We start from the raw sequence: 16317 nt of genomic DNA on the forward strand, positions 1-16317 counted from the left end.
CAGAAATGTACGTAAAATTGACAGAAATTAGTAAAACGTCCTAACAACAACCATATCACAAGAATGCAATGAATCAACATTACATTAGATTTTTCCCGGAAAAGAACTTTGTTTCTCTCAAATGCATGTAAATGTAGAGTTAAACCAAACAACTGTTCTCTTTAACTACATTCTCAAAAAGGACATGAGAAATAATCTGTGTATTGTGATGATTATCAGAGGAGTCTTGTTTGACAGACTTATGCTGGCTACAGGTCATATAGTTAAAATACATAAAATGGTTTATAAAAGTAATTTGACTTATATTTGTGTATTTGACACAGTAATCGTTTATTTATAAAATCTTTCGGACACAAGTATTCCATTTCCAGGTCAATCCAATGTACCAACAGTTACTGACCCATTAGTGTCTGACCACCCATTTTACCATCTCTACTAAATGCTTTAAAGAGAGGAAAGGAAACATTATTCTTCTCTTGGGGTTTAAGTGCATTGGGTCGGGATATTTTAGCTGTATAATATTATATTTCTTCCAAAGTTAAGGAGTTTCTTTGGGAAATTTATGTTGACTTAATGTGGGAGACTAGGCGACATGAAAATGTTTCTCTTACAGTCAAAGAAACAAGTCACATTCGGAGCACTTATGAGTAGTTTCTTGCTAAAAACGCATCCCTTGAGGTAACTCCAACTCCAAGTTATTTAAAAAAAATTTATAGTTGGAAATTTTATGTTAAAATCTTCGTATGCTGTTTATCGTTGGGTGGTTTGGTTTAAACCAACCAATATATAGCCAACAGGAGTGATGCATAATATATACAGTACTTAATAATTTCTAGTTTAAGGCTTGGATTTGTGTATATATATATATATATATATATAAGATAATTTACTTGGGACTATACTTGTATTTACATCTATGTTTTTACTGGAAATTATGTTACGATCTTCGTTTAATAAGAAAATTACAGCATGCTTTGTATTGATGTCATTGATTCACTAAATTTGGGGCTAAAGAAAAAGAGCAAATGAAAAATGTCACTTGTGCAAGCATGAGTGGAAGACTTATATGTGCTAATTACTCGTTGTGGTAGGAAGGAAATGATCTGCAATTAGATAACTATAAATGGATTGGTATATGGTGGAGTCTGAGACTGGAGGTCTTGGGTTCAAATCCTGGTGTGAGCAAAATGCTCCCAAGAATGGAGACAGGGGTTGGTTCAAAAAAAAAAAAAAAAAAAAAAACTATATTGATGCTGACAAATTGCAAGAATTCACCCCCTCAAAGTACAATTATATTTTTATTTGTAATTCGTCTAGGCACATTCACGTATATCTTTTTTACTCGTACTATATATCCTAATGGTAATAATAATTTGAAAAGAGGTAGAAGTTTAAGTTCCTATCAAATCTTTAGAGTTAAAGAATGTTTAACATCTTCCACATGAAGAACATGCTCCCCCAATGCAACCTTTCTATTGCCATCCTCATCAACAACACTCAAATGTCTGCAACCTTCCACATTGAATCTAACCAACCTCTCTTGTTGTGGAGCCAAGGACACCTTCTCAAAATCGACTAGTTGGATTTGAGGTACGTCCGGAGTTACTTGAGGAGGTGAAGAGAACAACAACACGGTATAACTTCCCTCAAATTTCCCAACATTCTTTACCCTAATCACAACATTGAATCCTAAATGGCCACAATGATGATCATCCATTTCAATCGTTTGACACTCAGAAGAACTACAAACATGATTTTCGTCTAGGGGAATTTGAATGAGCTTTGGTGCTTGAACCACTTGTTGAATAAATGGAGAAAAGCTTAACCCATATCCAAACTGATAAACCGTTTCACCTTTGTAAAAACGGTAGGTGTAACCAGGGTGGCCTGTGGCTGGGTTGGGTCTCATATTCATGTTTGTCATGCTCACAGTGTCTGCAAATGATTGCGGATACCATGTCATGGGTAATCTTCCACCTGCAAAAACACATCCAAAATAACATAATTAAAATGAAATTGCATATATATAGTCAGATTATTATCTTAATCTAGTGACAAATAAGATAATTTGTGATTTTATATGGCTATAATCAGATAATTAGTATCAAAACCCAAACACCCCTCACTTGATGAAAATGTTATATCTTACTTGGATTATATCGTCCATAAATGATGTCAGCTAATGCAGCTCCACCAGCTTCACCAGGTAACCCGACCCATAAAATGCTACCAATCTTCGTATTCTTCTTTGCAAATCCAATATCCATTCCACCCCCAGACATAATAACAAGAATCACGGGTCCTTTAGCCACGGATGCAACTTCTGTAATAAGACGGTTTTGTTGTCCAGGAAGACTTACACTGGTTCTATCTCGACCCTCTGCCTCTTCAGAGAGATCATCACCCATTACTAGAACCACAGCATCAGCTGCAGCAGCCGCTTTCTTTGCTCTGTTAAATTGCGCTGTAGCACATCCTATATTACGGCATCCTGATTGGTAAACAGTCTTAACGGAGGCTGATAGACCTTGTAGAGGAGTCGTATATTTGCATGGAATCCCTGAAATTCAACTTTCTAAATCTTACCCAGTAAACACTCGCCAATATATATCTTGATCAGGAGTAAATATATGTATATATACCTGCATAGTTGCCAATCATGGTTGTTGTGACATTAGCATTGGGGCCAATTACTGCTAGAGATTTGATAGAAGTTGGAGATAATGGTAATGAACTAGGCCTGTTTTTAAGCAACACAATTCCTTGTCTAGCTGCTTCACGGGCTAGCTCTTGGTGAGCCGGGCTGCACACATCTTTTGGGCCAAGGTTACCATACAACTGCTTTCTTGGGTTACCATCAAAATATCCTAGTCTCATAAGTGTAGCAAAGTTGTTTGAAACAGCCCTGTCAACAACTGTTTCTTTCACTAGGCCACCTTGTACCGCGCCTAATGTGTTAAACTTTAGAAAGTCCCCGCAGTTGAGGTCCAAACCTGCATTCAATGCATCCGCTGCAATTTCTTCTGGGGTTTGGGCCCAGTGCTGTGATCTGAACATGACGTCGAGTGAATCACAGTCGGAACTTATGTACCTGCAGACCACCACTCGAAAGCTGATTATCTTAAAAAACGTACTTGTAGTGTTTACAAACTATTTTTCAATACCTTACCCATTTAATTTCCATTCACCACGAATAACGCGTTCCAAAAGATCCCTATCACCACAGGTTGGTTTGCCGTTAACTTTGTTATAAGAACACATAACACTCGCAACATTTCCATTCACAATGCAGTTTCTAAATGGGGGTTGAAATGTATCCTCCATATCTTGCTTTGTAACCTAACCATTAAGAAAAAAAAATCTTTATACCTGTCATCATAAAAACATGATTGATTTCTAGAAATACTGCAAGTAGCAAATGAAAAGCAAGACATGCATGTATTCTTATACTTATCCATATTTTAATGAACAGCAAATTAAACTTACCGTAGCACTGAAATGATATCGATCAACGCCTTTCCAGTTATCGACATCATAAGCAGTGTAATGTTTACAGCAGGCTGCAACTTTTAAACGATTTTTATCACCATCATCTCTTTCTTGCAGACCTTGAACATAATCTATTGCATATTTACTTGTTAAGATCGGATCTTCTCCAGGAGTTTCTTGCCCTCTTCCCCATCGTGGATCACGAAAAATATTCACATTTGGTGACCAGTAGGTTAACCCTGCTAACCCAGCATTATACATTGCTCTAGCTTCAGTTGAAACCACCTTTCCAATGGTTTTAAACAAAGTTTGATTGAATGAAGCCGCAGTTAGAATAACTTGAGGGAAGCTGGTAGCTCCAGGGATCACATTAGAGAAATAAGTGGCTGGCCCGACGTTAGATACACCATGTAAAGCCTCGGACCACCATTTGTAGCCAGGTATTCCAAGATGGCGGATGCTACTAGCATTGTTTACCAAGAAGCCAACTTTTTCTTCTAATGTTAGTCTCTTGGTTAAATCATTCACCCTTGTTTTAATATCTAATGAGGTATCACAAAATGCAAAGCTTTTGTAGGTTGGGTTTTCGTTGGTGTTGCACGCAAAAAGCGGCAAGTTTTTGGTGGAAGCTGTGATATTGCATGACAAGAAAATGGTGAGAAGAAGAAGAATGGCTATAGCTTTTGGGAATGCCATGAATGGGTTCAAGAGGATAACGAGATATTGATGGGTAGTGAGAACAGGGTTATATAGGCAGGGCTGAAAATTAACCATTTATTATAGATTAAGAAGTGGTTAAGTTTTGAAATTTACTAAAACTACTTCATGACATTATCTAGCATTTTGAAATCCGAGTATTTAGGAGTTTTTAGAGTTTGGATACACAACTAGTTGTATATTAATGTCAACAGTTTTCTTATAACTAACTTTCTTGTGTTTTTGCTAGTATAATATTTGAGACAAATTAAGATAACACGTTTTCAAAAATATATTGAGCTATAATTATCTCAATTGATTATAATCGTTGCTTTCCTAAATGAATATTTTTTTTAACATTCAGTCGGGATACGAAATCAGGTAAACTTTACCGTATAATAGGGAATCCGTGCATGTACCCTAGACAACTGACCATAGGCCATTACAACTTACAAGTATTCGGAAAGAAAACCTCAATCCTTGTCATTCATAAGGATCAAACTCAACATTAGGTAAAACCGAGAAAAAAATTAAAAATTTATAAAAACACAACACTCATACATAATACATGTTCTACCATGCATAATCTTGCCAAAAGGATGTACGGCAAAATTGACGGAAAACATAAAACCTCCTAACAAACATATTATGATCACAAAAATCCAGTGAATAAATTTCTATTACTACAATAATAAAAAGAATGTATATATATCGAAAATTGTTATAGTAACACTACTAAATCTTTAATATATAATAAATAAAATTATAAAAATATTTGGGTCAATACTCAATAGTACGTACGTACGTGTTCTAATTTTCTGCCACTCGGAAACCCTTCAAATGGTAAGTCGTAACAAATAAGAAGAGTTAGTATGCGCCAGTAATTACTTTTTCGAACATTCGGTCGATATGCAACGTTAGGGAAACCTTACCATATAATGATGAAGTCTTGGACATACCCTAGACAACGAGATTTTGATCATGGGCCGTTACAAGTATTCGGAGAAAAAAACCCCAAGACTTGTCATCCTTAAGGAGCGAAGTCAAGATCTTGGATAAAACTTGAGATGTCTCTAACCAGTTGGACTAGTCATTATTGACGCGCCAATTAAGTTGATGAAAAGAAAAATATGTCATATACCCATTCATTAAAGTACGTACTAATTACAAAAATGATGCCGGCCAATTAAGATGATTACGTACATTATTTAACACCATTTCTTAACCAAAATGAGTAGTATATTTTGTTGATTTTTATACAAACTTGTACGTAATATATTTTTTAAATAATGGATGTTAAAAATAACTGTACATTCTAATTTTAAAGGTAAATTTACAAATTTTTCTTTCTTAATTTCTAACACTACCAATAAAGTTACTAAGAATAAAGTGACAACATCTTTTGTATGTAACTCCATATATATTCTTTATTATATTATATACTAGCTAATTAATCCGAACATAATAATAAAAGTTAGAGTTAAATGCAAGAATGATTCCCGTGGTTTGTTACTTTTTACAACGACAATCCCTCTCTTGATTTTTTTAGGAACCGTGGTCCCTGAATATATGTTATTGTTTTTTATAGGTATTATTAAAAAGTTGTTTATGTGGCAAATCCATATTTCAATTAAAAATTCTTTTTATTTAATCATGATGTCATATATATTAAAAAAATGTTTATTTATTTATGATGTCATATATATAAATAATATAGAAATAGCCTAAAAAATCAATCATTTGTTTAAAGAACGGCTAAAATTTGTATTTAAAGATATCAAATTTCAAATTCCAGCTGTATGTTAAAAATAATTTTATACTATGCTCTAAAAAGATGGAGAAACATCTTTCAATTATAAGTTTTACGTAATTTTTTGTTTAAAAGTGTGGATTACTCGCAACAAAGGGTCTAACATACGTTATCTTAATTACCGGGTTCGCGTTAGAGAGACCCTTCACCTTCAATAAAATAACAAAAATAAAAATGAAATAAATTTTAAAAAAAAAAGTGCTTATATATATATGACATCATAAGTAATAAAATAAAAAAGAAAAATCTTTTAAGAATGAATTTGAAGATGACAAATCAGCTATTTATATAGAATACTGATGTCATAACAATATTCTTTTATTTAGTATAGAGATTAGGTAAAAACTTTTATTAATTCATTGATTGTGAATAAACTCCAAAGAGTCGGAAATCCAGCTACAAGAGGGCAAGTAGTCCACCTTGTCGAGATATAATCTTATTACACCCAAACTTGGGTCCGAACCGACAATATTTAATTGAAAAAACCTCATGTGGCTCCCTCTATAAAACACGTACGAGTTATGATGAACAATTAGAATACTTTTAATTACGTATGTTTCTTGATTTTTATTGTAGACCAGGCTGACCAGTATACTAAATTGATATTCTTATAAGCTGGTCGGCGTGGGCTATTTAAAGAATAATGGGCTAACTATAGTGGACTACTATTTAATGGGCTTGTGCTTGTTCTAGGATCTAGACATAGCTAGAGGTGCAAATACCAGTTAACCGGTTCCGGTTATTTTTTTTAGTAACCGATTCCGGTTATTTAAAAAAAAAACCGATTATGGTTAACCGGTACCGGTTAATAACCGGTTTGGGTTTTAAAAAACTATAACCGGTGTAATCGGTTTCGGTTAATAATAACCAGTTAACCGATACCGGTTAACCTAATAGGTTATTTTTTTTAAGCGCCCACTATCAATAATATATAAGCCAAAAGGGGTTTTCTTTTTCAACATAAAACAAGTTGTTCCGTCTGGATCTACCTACAAACACCACTGATAACACCACTTTTCTTCATCATCATCTACCCCTCATGGCCGCCACATATATCGATGTATATATATATATATATATATGTCTGGGCGGTTAGTGGAACACACATACACACACAGCCACACAATACGTAATAGTTGTGATGATCTTGAAGAAGTGATCAGTTGGTTCTTTCTCCGGTCTCCGATGCTTTTTTCTTTCTTTCCAGATGTATGTGACTTCATTTTTCTTTTTATATCTCGATGTATATATATATATATATATATATATATATATATATCACTTAGTAAGTGGTGAGTGGTAAGTATAAAATAGAAAACAATCCCAATTATATATAATTAATCGATTAACCGGTTAAAACTAAAAATAAAAACCGATTATCGCTTAACCAATTAGGAATCGGTTTTTGGTTTTGAAAGTGCAAATCGATTACTAACCGGCGGTTTTTCCTAACCTATAATCGGTTTGTACTGTATCGGTTACTAACCGGTTGCGATTATAGGTTAACTTTCGAATCGGTTCGGTGAACCGGTTTTTTTTCACCTCTAGACATAGCCACATAGGCATATTAGACTTTTCGTTATTCCCATTGATTATCTTATTACGTCATACAATCATACAGTATATGGCACTAATATGTATTTCGAAAGTTGACGGCATAGAAAATAAGACCAACCAAACGTACATACGTACGCACACAACTGGAGAAAATAAGACCAACACATAATATGGAAAATGATATTCATACAATAAATTTTATTTATCTACAACAAATCCTGCATAATGCAATTATACACTACGTAATACAGTGACAAAATTTTGTTGTCTAAATATCATTCCCCATATAATATGCACATACGTATAATAGGACGGACCGACTGCTTACATATACGTACGGTTTGAAATTTCTAATTCAATTTACGCATTCATTAATTCCATTTCTATTGTCACAAAATTCTAACCCGTCTTCACCTATATAAACAAGGCTTAACTCTCATTTTACATTCACTCACTACCAAAATGACCACCTTCACTAGTTTCACTTTCCTTCTTTTGCCTTTTGTTGTTTTTCATGTTGCCAACGCAGCCATTTTTGACATTCGAAACAACTGTCCATACACTGTTTGGGCTGGTGCTGTGCCGGGTGGTGGAAGACAACTTAATCCAGGCCAATCTTGGTCTTTAAACGTCCCAGCTGGCACCAAAGGAGCCCGTATATGGCCACGAACCAAATGCAACTTTGATGGTTCTGGTCGAGGGCGGTGTGAAACTGGTGACTGCAACGGTCGTCTCCAATGCCAAAACTATGGTATGCCACCTAACACGTTGGCCGAGTATGCTTTGAATCAGTTCAATAATCTTGATTTCTTTGACATATCTCTTGTGGACGGGTTCAACGTGCCCATGGAATTTAGTCCGACTTCTGGAGGGTGCACTCGGGGCATTGTATGTCGCGCAGACATCAATGGGCAGTGTCCTAACCAGTTACGGGCTCCCGGTGGGTGTAACAACCCGTGTACCGTGTTCAAGACCGATCAATATTGTTGTAACTCTGGAAGTTGCGGGCCGACTAGTTTTTCAAAGTTTTTCAAAGATCGGTGTCGTGATGCGTATAGTTATCCTAAGGATGATGCCACTAGTACTTTTACGTGCCCCGGTGGAACCAACTATAAAGTCGTGTTTTGCCCTTGATCGATCCATCACCCGGCCACTTGACTATGAACGTGAAACTTGCTCTAAATATATATCTATATGTATAACTATAATAATAACAAGAATAACAAAGTGATCATTCATAAATGCATTATATTAATATATGGTACGAGTAATTAAATAGAATAAGATGATAGACTTATAATTTATAGTCTCTTCTTCCTTGTGTTTTGATATGATTATCGTTCTATGTTTTACCTTTTCATTAATAATGCTCATGAATTCATGATGTAACAGCATCGTGATTTTCTATCTATCATATTTTCCGGCTAACAAAAATTTAAGTTTTGAATACATTCAAAACACACACACATATATAGGTTTCATGTAAGAACCGTTCATCTATGAACATAGGTAATATGAAATATAAATTAATCGATTCATATGTGAATGAATTTGTACATATATATCATTCATATATGAACATCAAATTATAATTTAAAGGCTCATGTGGTTATATTAATTCAAATGGTTCTCACATGAACTTTTTCCTATATATATAAAAAGTGAAGGGAGCAAGTGAGAATCAAAATAATGGTGAGAACCATGAGAACCACTAAAAAATATCTCCAAGGGCTACGCCCATACTGTATCAAACCGTCACCATCTTTTAGATCGTCGCACATCAAATCCATATCATTCTTATATGCGTTCGGTGACAACCCCTTTAGAACGGATGAGGGCAACGCCCGTACCGTATCTATACGTTTTCAACACGTAACCCATATGATTTTTTTTTAAAAATATTATTTTGTTTGTTGGAATGGGTTTTGTTAAAAGAGAATAAAAAACAAAAAAGTTCCTCAAAAATAAAAAATCAAAAATCAAAATAAAAAAACCATACTAAAAATTAGAAAGAGGAAAACTAATGGTTCTCACGATTCTCTTACATTTTGATTCACGGTTTTTTTATATTTTAGTTCTCACATTAATCTTATCCTTATGTGCAATATCTTAGTTTCTTTTAATATCTATATCGATAATTAGGTAGAATCCTTATGTGCAATATCTTAGTTTCTTTTAATATCTATATTGATAATTAGGTAGTTCAATATATGTGTTTGATTTTACATCGAACATAGAAATATAGTTTTTATCAAAAGATTAAAATATAGTCTTAAATAACCACTTAAATTAAAAGTTTGTTAATTTAGATATCATTACTACCTATTTAAAGATTTTTCAGGTGAACGATAATTTCCGTAAAATTACATATTAATATATATATATATATAATATAACTAAAAGAGGGGGTTGGGGGTACACTTGGCACCCCTAATCCACCTTCTTGAGTCTAATCCTCCCTTCTTATTAATCTTCTAATTTTTTAGTATAAATCTAAATTAATTTACACTTTTTGGTTTTCCATCACCAATTTACACTTTAACCCCAATCTAAAACAATTAATTTACACTTTTTGGTTTTTCATCACCAATTTACACTTTAACCCAATTTAAATTAATCAACGTACACTTTTTGATTTTCCATCACCAATTTACACTTTAAGCCAGTTTAAAAATAATTAATTATACTTTTATATAGTTTACACTTTTAAAATATAAGAAACTGTAAATTTTTTATTTAACTAAAGTTGGAAAAAAAAAGGTAAATTGGAATCAATATTTATATGGAGTTAACTTTCGTATGTTTCTTCTTTGGACGGATAATTTTTGGAGTATTTTGACCGGAGGTGTAACTATTCAGCTAGCAAATTTTCAAGTTGATTTTGGTATATCTGTTTAATATATTTGAATTACAATTTTTAGCTTTGATTAATATATTTTGAGACTACCTATCCATTGGACGGACCTGAACACTAGTATATATATATTAGATATTAGATATAGCAAACTTAAAACAAAGTTACAATTAGTTGGAGTGGCAAACGCCCATACCTTCGGAATCTGAAGCCTGACTTCGGTCCTCCACCTGGGTTTTTTTTTATGTTTTTTCAATATTGTTTCTTAAAGGATTTTTTTTTTTTAAACCATCCTCAAGTGTCATAATTTAGGGCTTTGGTGAATTATATGTACTAAAACTGTTTATTTTTTTTATTTGAATGTCAAACTTGAAAAGTAACTTTTATTATATATAATAATATAGTTATAGTTATTTCAAACAATTAAGTTTAGTTATTATATATAGTAAACTTTGTATTTTATCATTGTAGGAGTTTTTTTCTTTTTATGTTTTTTTCCCCTCATGAATTTAACTAACTTTTATATTTTATTGGTTTTTGGATGTTTACAATCCATTTCAATTATGATACATGATAATGCAATAACTTTTGGATTGATTTTTTGACTACGACTTTATACTTTGGTTATTAGTTTTTAAAAGTTTCTTTAACGGTTTATTCAAATAAAAAATCATTTAGTATTTGTTATCTCCGACCAACTGTGTTAGGTTTTAGTACATCAATTTGCAAAAAACAATATTTAGCAAATTTTTATTGAATAAAAACACAATTAACGACTTAACGTTTGTTATCCCTGGCCAACGGCCGCGTATAATACTAGTTCAATAATAATTCTATAACATGGTATAACATGTCTTATTCTAATGTAATATTATTAAGATAGTAATGATTCTAAATTTTTTATATAAAAAAAATTCTACAAGTTGGTTAAAAAATACAAATTTTTAGATTAATTTCTTTAATGAAAATGATTAGTAAAAATATAAATTTAAATATTGCAAAATTGACATAATCAAAAATTGAATAATGAGAAAACTTGGAGGATTAAATAATAGTGAAGTCAAAAATTTTAAGTTAACGATGAATTAATAAATTGACATATCATTAATTAAAAATTAACGGTGTTTCTTTTTGATGGTTAGGATGATGATTACTCGTATTTCTTTATCATAAAATAATATACACTAATAACTTTATCACAGCTCATTAACACATTTTTATTTTTAAAGCAAAGATATATCATACCTAACGTATATTTTGTGATATAATGATTGGGTATTAAATGATACAACAAAGGATCTCCATCCAATTGATTTTTTTTTTTTTTTTTAAATTGGCCAAAAATCTATTATATAAATAAAATAAGATTCTTATGACATTATTATTCTTTAAATAATGCTTACTTGTCAATATTATACGAGTACTTATTTATATCAAGTATTTCTTTTCTATTTTCTTGATTTATGACATCATCCTATTTAAAGTTTAAATTATTTTTTAATTAATTAATGATTTATTTCATTTGTAGCCTAATGTAAATTAAAATGTAGCTATCTAATTTATTATTTTTCTTTAAACGACTATCTAATTATATATATTTGAAATATAAGGTATATTATTTTGAGATTCTGAGTATGGTTGAACTATTTCATAGTTTTTAGACATCGACATAACTTAATATTAAATTTTTTTTATTAATAAGCCCGGATTGAAGCCGGGTTAATTAACTAGTAATATTGTAGACTTGAAATGGGTAGATACATATAATAATTACGTATATTATAATTTATACTTTATTAAAAAACAAATTTTGAGTGTATGTTACATTTTAAAATTTAACCTTTTAACAATATATTTTTAACAATCCATCAAAACCACATAAAATCAATAACCAACACTACTCATCGTTGTCTCCACCAACACTGCACCAAACGCTGCCTCCGCCACTGCCAATGACCACTGTCGCCGCTACCGTTGCGCGTCATCACCACCCATAATCGTCACCACCGTCACCGCCAAAAAATTGTCGCCACCGTCGTGGTCTTTAGCCCATAGACGAAAATTGTTTAGTCTATGTAGGTGCTATGATGATAATTAAGGGCGGAACCCGTTATGTTAAGATCGCCCTATTACCGATTACCCTTTATGACCTATCATCTTCGATGACCCATCACTCCCACTAGATATCCTTATTAACACGCTTAAGGGGGAAATGCGTACATGTACCTTTATATGTATATCTCTCTAATTTGAATTAGGAATTTTTTTATTTTTGTTTTTCTGAAATGAATTAATTAAAAAAAAATGGAAAAAAAATAAAATAAAATCATAAAGACAAGCTTAATAAAGAAAACAAAAACGAATCTTCTTTTAACTTATTTTCTTAAGATATCTTTTTTTTTTCCTTATCTCTATCCTATATAATAATACTGCGTATATTTTCAGTTTAATATATAGAGAGGGTAAAAACGTGTAGTAAGTTTTAAGCGTATTGGTTACGTTCGACCCAACCATAAGTCTTTTGCTCTTAGTGGAAGACTTTCTTGACTTTTCATACTAAATTAGTACAGGAAGATCAATAATTCAATGTTAACATTGGAAGTCCTTTCGAAGCATCCATAATGCAAAGTCTAATTAAAACAAATTCCATATGCATGATGGTATTGTGAAACAAATTCGTGGAAAACGATAACATTTTTTTAAACCTCTTTGAACACGATATATCACATATGTATCTGTATTCAATGAATTAAATGATAGGAATGAAGATAATTTTATTGATCAACTCCTAACCACCATTGGGGTCGTCTTAGCAGTTAGCACACTACTGGTCGTGGAGATTTCTACATGTGGTTTCTTCTTGGATTAGTAAATTAAGATTCAAGTCCTAGCAAATGCAAATTTGATAAGTGGGTCTTAGTTATGTTATATCCATTAAGCCTGAGAGAAAACTAGGGGTGTTAGCTAGCTACCTTTCAAAAGTAAAAACTCAGATTAACAAATTATAGTACACTACAGTATTTTAAAACGTAGGATCAAGACGAAGGATCAGAGAAAATAACGAGATATCAAATCATATAGAGTGTTTTGACTAACTGATACCTAAGCATTAGAGCTACATTATTGAATTGAATAGTACACTACAGTATTTAGAAACGTACACGTAAGTGAAGTTCCTATGATCACAATTAATATAAACATATATGTGAAAATAATCCCGCAACTTTATCTAAGCTTACATATTGTCACTTTAAAAAAAGTTACAAATTAAACCTTCAAATTTAATAAACATACATAGCCCCTGAATTTTACATAATCCCCCACTTTACCTAAATTAGGTAATGCATACTTTACCTAACCTTTCCCCGACATATATAGTTAAATTCAAAGCAAACTGATAGTCTGCTAACATATATTCCACGTACACGACGTAGAATATATATAGTTTTACGTAAATGCCGGGCCAATGAATTCAACTGGTCTTAAGTTAATTTGAAGTTTCTAACCCATATATCGTTAGTTGCCTATATAAACAACGCTTAGTACCACCTTACATTCATCCACACAACTGCAAAAATGACTCCAATATTCTCAACCATTTTCACTTGTTTGCTTCTTTTGCCTTTTGTTTTCCAGATTGCCAATGCCGCGGTCTTTGACATCCGAAACAACTGTCCGTACACCGTTTGGGCAGGGGCTGTGCCTGGTGGGGGACGGCAGCTTAATTCGGGCCAGTCTTGGTCTTTAAACGTCCCAGCTGGTACCCAAGGAGGCCGTGTATGGCCCCGAACCAATTGCAACTTTGATGGTTCTGGTCAAGGACGGTGTGAAACCGGTGACTGCAATGGTCGCCTCGAGTGCCAAAACTATGGCACACCACCTAACTCCCTAGCCGAGTTTGGTTTGAATCAATTCAATAATCTTGATTTCATTGACATATCTCTTGTCGATGGATTCAACGTGCCATTGGAATTTAGCCCGACTTCAGGTGGGTGCACTCGGGGCATTGTATGTCGTGCAGACATCAACGGGCAGTGCCCTAACGAGTTACGGGCTCCTGGTGGGTGCAATAACCCCTGTACCGTGTTCAAGACCGATGAATATTGTTGTAACTCTGGAAATTGCGGACCAACTACTTATTCGAGGTTTTTCAAAGAGCGGTGTCCCGATGCTTATAGTTATCCTAAGGATGACGCCACCAGTACTTTTACGTGCCCCGGAGGAACCAACTATAAAGTCGTCTTTTGCCCTTGATCGATCCGTCATCCGGCCACTGGATTAAGAAATAATTACTTAAGAACTTAATTACCTAATTAAACACCGATCGAATACGTACGTACGGTGAATAAGATAAGATGATAATCTAATACGAAGGGTTCTTCCTTATTAATGCTATAATAATATCATTATGTAAAATGTATTGCGATGTTTTATCTTAATAATCTCGGTATTGCGATCTTTTATCTTAATAAATAATAACCCCAGAATTATTGGAGTACTGCATGCATATATGTGATTATTCTCATTGATAAAGTGATTATTTCCTAGGAGAGGTTCTGGGTTCGAGTCTTGTCAAAGGCAAATTTTAGATAATAATGGGATTATTAAGTGGTTGAGATTCATCTAGACACTAGCTTGACTAGGATATTAGTGGGTATCAAATAGTACATTAGATTAGGGGGTTTCCATCCAATTAACTTAAAATGATATATGAATATTTAATTGGAAAATATCTATATAATTATTAAAACAGTAGTTAACCGAATTTTCTAAAGCATTTTTCAAATTCAAATCTATGCTAAAAAATTGCCACATAGGATTTGTCCAATGTGTCGTCTCCCTACTTTTTTAACAATATTTTATCTTATATTTATAAAAAAAATTAAAAGAAACAACAACAAAAAAAATCTTCCATCAAAATTATCAAATCTTATTTATTAAATCTAATTAAATAAAAGCAATATATAAAATATTGAAAAAGTAAAAAGTAAATCTTATATATAAATCTGGCCTCTTATGGCCGTATGTAATATATGATAACTAAAAAAAAAAAAAAATTCATTTTCAATTTTGATAATGAATTACAAAGGATCAAACCTGGATGCGTTGAATTTGTGTTCAACCTCATTTGTTGTGTTATAGATATATAATTATAAAAATATTGGCGGATTTACTTCAAGTGGAACTAATCCACCTAATTTATGACAATTTTGTTCGTGCAATCTATGTAATAAGGACCTCGACCATTATAAGGAGGGTGGTTTTAGTGTCCACAAAATAACATATCAATGTTGAAGAACATTTTTCATATCTTTTGAGTTTATCAAGTTGCCACCGATCAAAGTTTTTACTTAAATATTCTCACATAAAAACTTATACCCTTTTATGATAATTGTGAGAAACAAAAAAAGAAAAAAATAAGCATCAAGCTAATTAATTATGTTTTGGAAAACTCGAGTCCTGCAACGTTTTCCATCGCCCAGGATTTCTAAACCAGCGTTCTTAAGGCCAAAAAGTCAGCGGAAAAAGGGGGAAAGAAATGCATGGGAAAGAAGGTTCGATTAACCCCGAAAAAAGTGATCCAGTATTTTTTTTATAACTTGCAACTTTTTGATCTCTCCATATAAAAATTAAGTAAACCTAATAATGTTTACAACTAATGTTCAAAGAAAATAAAAATAAATCAACAAAGACTTTATAACTAAAATCACTAATAAACTAGATATACAAAATAAGCTATCGAAATATATGTGATTATTTTCCGTGATAAAAATTTCTTTTGATCTTACCAAATGGTTATGTATAAAATAGTAACAAAAAAGGGGGAAAAAAAAGAGAACAATAACATATTTATCTTAGCTTTTGTTTTTCAACCTTTTTGAACAATAATTATAACAAGCCGCACATCGTG

General features: G+C 32.5%; 3 protein-coding genes across 5 annotated transcripts; 2 read left to right on the forward strand and 1 right to left on the reverse strand.

Annotated features, from left to right (window-relative positions):
• Positions 1 to 1402: 1402 nt before the first annotated feature.
• LOC122578573 (beta-xylosidase/alpha-L-arabinofuranosidase 1-like) lies at positions 1403 to 10309 on the reverse strand. Of its 3 annotated transcripts, XM_043750557.1 has the most exons (6): positions 10294 to 10309; positions 3487 to 4118; positions 3170 to 3339; positions 2643 to 3091; positions 2150 to 2560; positions 1403 to 1977 (listed from the first exon to the last, which is right to left on the reverse strand). In XM_043750557.1, exons 2-6 carry the CDS (start codon positions 3748 to 3750, stop codon positions 1403 to 1405), a joined length of 1869 nt encoding a protein of 622 aa, XP_043606492.1. In that variant the 5' UTR covers positions 3751 to 4118; positions 10294 to 10309. The 3 variants fall into 3 exon arrangements, with proteins under 3 accessions (XP_043606492.1, XP_043606490.1, XP_043606489.1); XM_043750555.1 differs by lacking the exon at positions 10294 to 10309 and having other exon boundaries at positions 3487 to 4137; XM_043750554.1 differs by lacking the exon at positions 10294 to 10309 and having other exon boundaries at positions 2643 to 3112; positions 3487 to 4137.
• Positions 8015 to 8725, forward strand: LOC122578574 (thaumatin-like protein). Its single transcript, XM_043750558.1, has one exon. It carries the CDS (start codon positions 8015 to 8017, stop codon positions 8684 to 8686), a length of 672 nt encoding a protein of 223 aa, XP_043606493.1. The 3' UTR covers positions 8687 to 8725.
• Positions 10310 to 13953: 3644 nt separating the features above from the next.
• Positions 13954 to 14904, forward strand: LOC122578672 (protein P21-like). The gene has a single exon (XM_043750689.1). It carries the CDS (start codon positions 13983 to 13985, stop codon positions 14658 to 14660), a length of 678 nt encoding a protein of 225 aa, XP_043606624.1. The 5' UTR covers positions 13954 to 13982; the 3' UTR covers positions 14661 to 14904.
• Positions 14905 to 16317: the final 1413 nt, after the last annotated feature.

The sequence above is a fragment of the Erigeron canadensis genome, chromosome 8, assembly GCF_010389155.1.
Source record: "Erigeron canadensis isolate Cc75 chromosome 8, C_canadensis_v1, whole genome shotgun sequence".
Classification (NCBI taxonomy): domain Eukaryota; kingdom Viridiplantae; phylum Streptophyta; class Magnoliopsida; order Asterales; family Asteraceae; genus Erigeron; species Erigeron canadensis.

Bases quoted from the DNA above. Each gene is read 5' to 3' on its own strand.
- LOC122578573 (XM_043750554.1), bottom strand. From the start codon at position 3,750: ATGTATAATGCTGGGTTAGCAGGGTTAACCTACTGGTCACCAAATGTG. The intron at 2,561-2,642 runs GTATATATACAT...GTTGAATTTCAG, and splicing joins CATGATTGGCAACTATGCAG to GGATTCCATGCAAATATACG. The intron at 1,978-2,149 runs GTAAGATATAAC...GTGTTTTTGCAG, and splicing joins TTATGGACGATATAATCCAA to GTGGAAGATTACCCATGACA.
- LOC122578574 (XM_043750558.1), top strand. From the start codon at position 8,015: ATGACCACCTTCACTAGTTTCACTTTCCTTCTTTTGCCTTTTGTTGTT.
- LOC122578672 (XM_043750689.1), top strand. From the start codon at position 13,983: ATGACTCCAATATTCTCAACCATTTTCACTTGTTTGCTTCTTTTGCCT.